Genomic DNA, 8124 nt, shown 5'->3' on the forward strand with positions numbered 1-8124 from the left:
TTAATAAAAAAGATCATGTATAAAAAATAATATTTTTTTATTTAATCAAATTTTAACTAATTTTAATTGAGTTTGACTAAATTTGACTGGATTCATTATTTAATCGATTTAAATAGTGATCTAATTTAGGTTAATGACTAGAGTGATCAATCGGATCAAACCGAATTTGATAACTATAATTTGTAAAGGTACAAATATAAAAAATTTAAATTTGTACTTTATTATATTCTTGGGTTGGGTTTAATATTAGTTACCTCGCACTTCATGGTTGCTTGTGAGAGAATAGAATAATTATGGTTTTAGACTTTAATGGCATAATACAGGTAGTATGTAAGAGGAAAATAGATTCAATTTTAAAAAGTGTTTTTTGACCCATGCAATACATTATACATGAGATTTAATTGATCTTGAACTCAAAGAAAAGAGTTATATTTCAAAAGAAATAATAAAAATAATGTGAAACCTTTATTTAAATTAAAATATTAGTAAATATAAAATTTTAAATTTTAAATAAAATTCTCTTCTAGTTCTATTTTAAATTTGTTTTTACTTTTGTTCTATATCAGCTTCTACTTCTTTAAATAGGGTCTTAAAAGAGTGAAAAGAAGAAAAGAGAGCAGTATTATGTTAATAGAAATAAGTTTAGAGATAAATCAATTCTTTTACTGATATAGAGTGAATTTAATTCTTTCTTAAATAATTTTGTCAATATTCTATACATTTATAAGTAAAAATAAGATGATTCCAAGAGATTCTTTGTAGTCAACTTATTATTTATTTTAAAAGCTCTCCACTTCTTTAAACAAAAAAAAGGGTCTTATAGTTAAGGTAAAATATATTTGTTGTTTGTGAAGAATGTACTCTCTTGAGTATTAATTTTTAAATTTAAATTATATATATTTCAAATTTTATTTATTATATAAAAATATATAAAAATTAAAATATAATTTAAATATACGTAATTTATTTGATGACCCAATTAATGGACGTCATGATTCTATTGGCATAGAATATCCATATTTTCTACTTAAGTTGGTTGTATAAAATTTGTTACAATGTGATTCGAGTATACAAGTGTACTCTGTCATAGCTAGTCAAAAATGGACTCTTATTCATTAATAAAAACTATCCAATCAATCAATCCAATTTTTATATAAATCCTATTAAAAAACCCGTCAATAATGGAAGTAAGTAAATGGAAGAAATAATAGTATTAATAATGGGTAGTTAAAAAGAAAATAATCGTGTTAATAATGAACAATTTTAATAGTATACTTATATGTGCTCTTACTTATTTTAATGGTTAGAAAAACTAAACGTGGTATCATGCTTATTTTATATAGACAATCCATTTTTTATATTATTTAAAATTAGGAGTGTGCATGGCCTGGTCCGAAGACCCGGCCCGGCCCCAAACACTTTAGAGGCTAATTTGGTGTGATTTCACTGGGTTTAGGACCGGGTAAGGGTCTCAAAAATAGACCTAGTCATTATTTCGGGTCGGTCCGGGCCATGGGTCGGGTGCGGGCCATGGCTCGGGTCACCGGAAATCGGCCCGGTGGCCCGGTCATCATACACAATTAATATTTTGTGTTATTAGTGATGGATGATGGCTATTCTTATGTGGAATTTAAGTATTGTAAACCTTAATATTTTGTGTTATTAGTTATTATAAGACTATAAGTTAATGTTTTATGTTTAAAATGCATAAGATTTTAGACTAATATATAATCTTGTGTTATATGTATTGATTTAAATATTTGGTGTTATTAGACAATATTAGTATTGATTATGGTTATGCTTTAATTTTAGAGAAGAGTTGGTTCTTGTTATATTTTTCTAAGTGAATTTTATCATGTCAAATAATGGTTGGAGTCTTAAAAATTTGGATATTTTCACATGCTAGCTTATAAGAATATATCAAGGTAATGTAATATTAATGACCTGGTTTTCACCCAATTTTTACCCGGTATAATCGTGGCCCGAAAGTGTATAGGTTTTATGGGGTCTAGAGTCGGGTTCGGGTCTAATAAATAGGCCCGGTATATATTTCGGGTCGGGTCTGGGTCACATCAAACCCGATTTCACCCGGCTCATGCACACCCTATTTAAAATAGACGGCTTATCTTCCTAATATTTAAAATCGTCTATTTTTCCTATTATTTAAAATATTTCATTTCTAAGAGTTTGGTCCCATTTAAATTATTAATATTTTTTATTATTTTCAAAAATTATATTTAATTATTTATAAATACATATATCTTGGTTAAACAATAAATAAGATAAGTGTGTAAACGAGATAATTTTTCATGTATTTCATTTACACATATACAAAATTATCTCGTTTACAATATAAACGAGATAAATAAATGTGGTGTAAATTGGTAAATATTATACAATTATTTATTTTGGTAATTAAAATAATTAAATTATTTATTTTAAAAAAATTCAGAAGAATGAGGAAAATATAATAAAAATAAGATAATTTAGTTATTATAATAAAAAGTAAAGTAAGACTTATTTTCTGGAATTAGGTGATAGAATTTTTTATTCTTTTATAAAAGAAATTAAAAACAAAAATGGAAAGTGGGTAAAGTCTATCCAATTTGAGCTACAGTAAGTTGAGGTATAAGAAATTAAAAAAAGAAAAAAGAAAAAAGAGAAATTCTAGTTGTTAGCGTTCTGCTCTCTTCTTCTTCCCTCATTTCATTCTCCAAAAACCTTTCAACTCTCTCTCTTTCTCTCGTAAAAGCAGCGCAGTTTCTTCACCGCGTTTTTCCAAATTTTCTCTCACTCATCCCTAAACTTTGTTTTCTTCTTTGAAAGTTTCTTGTTTACTCTCAAAGGTGCTTGATCTGCGCTTTTGCCTCTTATTTCCATTTCTCTCTCTCTCTCTCTCTCTCTCTCTCTCTCTCGTTTTCTTAGTAGCCAAACAACTTGTTCTTGTTCTTGTTCAGGTAGTAGTTGCTGCGTGTATTGGCTTTGATGTTTGTGCAAAGGAGTTGACGATTGACCAGCCTTGAAGTTTGGTAAATGTGGTGATTCATATCTTCAAAATTTGGTTCAGGTGCCACTCTTCACCACCACCGCTTTCAGTTTTTCAAACCTAATTTCTCTGTTTATTCTTTTGTTAATTGTTATAATTACTGTTTTTTCTATTTTTTAATTTTTATTCATATTAATTTTTTGTATTGTTTGCTTGATGGAGTATATTTTCTTCTACGATGATAAGCTTGTTTTCTTTTTCAACTTTTTTATTTTCCGATTTGATTTGATTTATTTTGGTGTTGATGGATGATGCTGCGGCTCCTAATCACTTTTTCAACGAGTTTGATTGTGGTTTTGCTTGTGTGGCTTCTATGTTTGTCTCCTTGTTTCTATTTTAAGATATATGCCTTTTGTTTTGACTTCTAGTCTCCTTTAATGTAACCTTGAACCCAAACGTCTCATTTCAACTTTGGCTAAATTTTTTTGGACAGATATCTATTAGTAGTTGGTTGCAGTAATTGTATTTAAATAGTTCAGATTCATGGGGTTATTCGGGTTATTTTCATTTTTTGGTCCGCTTGTTAGTTTTGTATTTTTGTGGTGTACTAGCATGCTTTGAATTGAAACTCACTTATGTCTTTACTCTTTAACAGTTCTTTCATTTTACCAGTCGATGATTGAAATTGATACTGGGTAAATACTTCCATTTGTGGAGTCAATGCTACAAATATGAGTGCTTTTGTATAGCAGTGCCTCTAATCTGTGGCCAATAGAACCTGTGTATATTATTATTAGCCGTTGAAGCGAGAACATATAAGATGATATGATCTTGTTGTTTTCCAAAGTCAGTCCATCTGTTTATTCCTGTCTGATGATTTGTAATTTATCATGGTAATTTTCGATGAAATATATGCTATGAACAGAACTGGAATTCTGCGTTAAAAACTACTATATTACTGGATTCTTAGATAAGAATGCTAAATGTGTTACCTAGTGTCAATGGATCAAATCAATATTGATGAGGTCCTTCATTGATCTGATGGCTTTTTTGGTTATTTTCCTTGTTGGAACTTTGATGATATATTATTTTCTGGATGCTGAATTGCTGATTGCAGTATTTATTTTTTTAATTCTATTTATTTATTTATGGGTATGAATCAATAGAAACATCATTGAAGACGAGTTTCTCCTCGATCAGTCATGGTGTCAAGATCATATGTTAATCTTCTAGACTTAGCTGGAGATTTACTCGGTATTCCAAATACCCCAAGAACTATTCCTAGGGTTATGACTGTTCCAGGAGTTATTTCTGATCTGGATGCCTGTGGTAGAAATGATGCTGATTCAGATGTTAGTTCATCTGGGTGTCGGGAGAGGAGAATCATAGTGGCAAACATGTTGCCATTGCAGGCCAAAAGAGATATAGATACTGGTAAATGGTGCTTCAGTTGGGACGAGGATTCAATCTTATTACAATTAAAGGACGGTTTTTCTTCTGAGACCGAAGTGATTTACGTGGGATCCCTCAAAGTTGAAATAGATGCTAATGAGCAGGAAGAAATTGCTCAGAAATTACTGGAGGATTTTAATTGCGTGCCTACCTTTCTTCCCCATGATCTACAGAAAAAGTTTTATCTTGGTTTTTGTAAGCAGCAACTTTGGCCTCTCTTTCATTATATGCTTCCTATATGCCCTGATCATGGTGACCGCTTCGACCGTGTGCTCTGGCAGGCTTATGTTTCTGCAAATAAAATATTTGCAGACAAGGTGATGGAAATAATCAATCCTGATGAGGATTTTGTTTGGGTTCATGACTACCACTTGATGGTTTTGCCTACGTTCTTGAGGAAGCGGTATAATCGAGTAAAACTTGGATTCTTTCTCCACAGTCCTTTCCCTTCATCTGAAATTTACCGAACTCTGCCAGTAAGGGATGAAATTCTCAGGGGATTATTGAATTCTGATTTGATCGGTTTCCATACTTTTGATTATGCTCGCCACTTTCTCTCTTGCTGCAGTAGAATGCTAGGCCTAGATTATGAATCTAAACGAGGACATATAGGACTCGATTACTTTGGCCGAACTATATTTATAAAAATTTTGCCTGTAGGCATTCACATGGGCAGGCTTGAGTCAGTATTAAATCTTCATTCTACGTCTGCTAAATTAAAAGAAATTCAGGAAGAGTTTAAGGGTAAGAAGGTGATTCTTGGTGTTGATGACATGGATATTTTTAAGGGAATCAGTTTGAAGCTTCTTGCTGTGGAGCAGCTGCTAGAGCAGAATCCAGATCTGCAGGGAAAAGTTGTCCTAGTTCAGATTGTGAATCCTGCAAGGGGCTCAGGGAAGGATGTTCAGGAAGCAAAGAAAGAAACCTATTCAATTGTCCAGAGAATCAATGTCACTTATGGTTCAACCAATTATCGGCCGGTTGTATTGATTGACCGTCATGTTGCTCGATTTGAGAAGAGTGCCTACTATGCTGTTGCAGAATGTTGCATTGTTAATGCTGTGAGGGATGGCATGAACTTAGTCCCATATAAATATATTGTCTGTAGACAAGGAACTGAACAACTGGATAAAACATTGGGTAGAACAGCTGATTCTCCTCGTTCAAGCATGCTTGTTGTGTCTGAGTTTATTGGTTGTTCTCCTTCTCTAAGTGGGGCTATCAGGGTCAATCCCTGGGACATAGATGCTGTGGCTGATGCTTTGAATTCAGCACTCACTATGAATGATTCAGAGAAGCAATTGAGGCATGAGAAACACTACCGATATGTCAGTTCTCATGATGTGGCATATTGGGCACGCAGCTTTATGCAGGATTTGGAAAGAGCATGCAAAGATCACTATACCAAAAGGTGCTGGGTAATAGGGTTGGGCCTGGGGGTTAGAGTTGTTTCCCTTTCTCCTGGTTTTAGGAAGTTGTCCATTGATCACATCGTTTCAGCTTACAAAAGAACCAGTAGGCGGGCCATATTTCTTGATTATGATGGTACTCTTGTACCACAATCATCTATAAGTAAAATTCCCAGCCCTGAAGTTATCTCTGTGCTAAATGCTTTGTGTAATGATGCCAAAAACATTGTGTACATTGTTAGTGGGAGGGGAAGAGATTCTCTATGTGAGTGGTTTATATCTTGCAAAATGATTGGACTGGCGGCTGAACATGGCTACTTTTTAAGGTTTGCATTACACTTTTCACTTTTTATCACCCCCTCCCTCAAATTTAAAAAAAGAAAAAAAGAAAAAAAGACTGACTGCATATTTCTTTTCTGGTTTTCAGGAGCAATCAAGATTCTGAATGGGAAATGAGTCATTTATCAGCGGATCTAGAGTGGAAAAAGGTTGTGGAGCCCATTATGCAGTCATATACAGAGGCAACTGATGGGTCAAATATTGAAATTAAGGAGAGTGCTTTGGTGTGGCATCATCGAGATGCAGACCCTGATTTCGGCTCTTGCCAAGCCAAAGAGTTATTGAGCCACTTAGAAAGTGTGCTTACCAATGAACCTGCAGTTGTTAAAAGGGGCCAGCATATTGTTGAAGTTATGCCACAGGTGCATTTTTAAAATCCTGTTATTCTTTGATCTAATTATATAAATGTGAAAGCTAAATAGCTCATAAGCTGAAATGGACTTAGTATTCAAATCTTGCTTTGCTTTCTGCAGGGTATAAGCAAAGGTCAGGTAGCTGAAAAGGTTCTTACGAATATGGTTAATGGTGGTAATTCACCGGATTTTGTGTTGTGCATTGGAGATGATATTTCTGATGAAGACATGTTTGAGAGCATATCAAGGACAGTGTCATGCCCATCATTCCAAGTAGCCCCAGATATCTTTGCCTGCACTGTTGGTCGCAAGCCGAGCAAGGCCAAGTATTATCTTGATGATTCTGCAGATGTCATTAAGTTGCTGCAGGGACTCGGTTCTTCATCTAATCCAAAACCCAGGCATTTACCACATTTCCAGGTTTCTTTTGAAAGCACAGTTTGAGTTGGAATAAAGCAAGACATCATTATTGGTTCCTTATGGTGCTCTAATGACGAGTTCTTCACCCGTGAATCAGATCTTTGGTTATTTATCTTGTGGACAAATAACTAGATTTAGTTTTTTATATCTATTTCATTCAGTTTTTGAATTAGATGATGACATGTGGACATTTTTCCTGAGCTAAAAATGGAGTGGAAGTTTTTATGGACAGGTTACACGTGTAATTTACACGTTAAACTCACCATGAGAATTTCCACCTCCTGGTTAACCCTTCAACCAAACATGCACTAAAAAGCAAAAAGAATATACTTATCTCAAGAAAAGAGTACTCACATGTCTTTATTTAATTTGAGAATTGGATGGAGTGCATATAGAGAACTTTATCTAACATTTTACCTTTAATCTTGGCCTGACACGTGGTGGGACCTTGCTTGTGCAAATGTGATTCTTTGCACCTGAACTGGTTTTGCATGCATTGAAGACTTCACGATTCTGATGTACATGGCAAAATTGGTTACACCAATTGTTTATATTTGCTGGTGACACCTAATTATGCTAAAGTTGTGCTTCGAATTGTAGACCATATAGATTGTTTTGCATTGAACAAGGGGGCACCATAACTTGTACAGTTACACTTTTTGTTAACTATATACATAATATACCCATATGGTGTGAGATCTCTTGTTCCAAATAATCCCTTTTCCGTGACCAAATAGATGCAAAAAATTCCTTGGAATCTCAAACTATTGTAATGAAATGGTTCTTTTTAGGGCGGTGGATACTTTTAACACCAGCCACAGATTGGATTTTTGACAAAAATATTTTAAAGTTGAGCTTTTTAATGAAGGTTATAGTTATAGGCCAATTACGGGGTGGTCATGAAAGTATGGCTAGTTGGTGGCAGGCAAAGAATTTTTTCAACTGTTTTGTTTGTGACACGGAAGGATTAGCTGTGTCCCAATACAACCGAGTAAAAGCTTTCCAACTGTCTGTCAAATATATCAAATATCACAATTCTTAGGTTTTACACTTTAGAGAATAAAGTGAAATTTCTTATCATTCAATGTTTTTTTCTTTTGTTTTTTCTTGGTTCTACCTATGAAATAAGTAGTGATAGATCATACTTTATATTCTAAAGTAAAAT

The 8124-nt window shown here is 33.5% G+C and overlaps 1 protein-coding gene across 4 annotated transcripts; it reads left to right on the plus strand.

Moving 5' to 3' along the window:
* LOC107643377 (probable alpha,alpha-trehalose-phosphate synthase [UDP-forming] 9) lies at nucleotides 2657-7777 on the plus strand. Of its 4 annotated transcripts, none has more exons than XM_016347003.2 (5): nucleotides 2657-2846; nucleotides 2958-3067; nucleotides 4153-6173; nucleotides 6275-6548; nucleotides 6660-7777. In XM_016347003.2, exons 3-5 carry the CDS (start codon nucleotides 4189-4191, stop codon nucleotides 6981-6983), a joined length of 2583 nt encoding a protein of 860 aa, XP_016202489.1. In that variant the 5' UTR covers nucleotides 2657-2846; nucleotides 2958-3067; nucleotides 4153-4188; the 3' UTR covers nucleotides 6984-7777. The 4 variants fall into 4 exon arrangements, with proteins under 4 accessions (XP_016202489.1, XP_016202490.1, XP_020979090.1 ...); XM_016347004.2 differs by having other exon boundaries at nucleotides 4167-6173; XM_021123431.1 differs by having other exon boundaries at nucleotides 2657-3067.

Source organism: Arachis ipaensis, chromosome B05 (assembly GCF_000816755.2).
Source record: "Arachis ipaensis cultivar K30076 chromosome B05, Araip1.1, whole genome shotgun sequence".
In the NCBI taxonomy this organism is placed as follows: domain Eukaryota; kingdom Viridiplantae; phylum Streptophyta; class Magnoliopsida; order Fabales; family Fabaceae; genus Arachis; species Arachis ipaensis.

What these genes read in the sequence shown, in the direction of transcription:
- LOC107643377 (XM_021123431.1), top strand. Translation starts at nt 4,189, where the DNA reads ATGGTGTCAAGATCATATGTTAATCTTCTAGACTTAGCTGGAGATTTA. An exon ending in GAACATGGCTACTTTTTAAG is followed by an intron (nt 6,174 to 6,274) that starts GTTTGCATTACA and finishes TCTGGTTTTCAG; the next exon opens with GAGCAATCAAGATTCTGAAT. An exon ending in TTGTTGAAGTTATGCCACAG is followed by an intron (nt 6,549 to 6,659) that starts GTGCATTTTTAA and finishes TGCTTTCTGCAG; the next exon opens with GGTATAAGCAAAGGTCAGGT.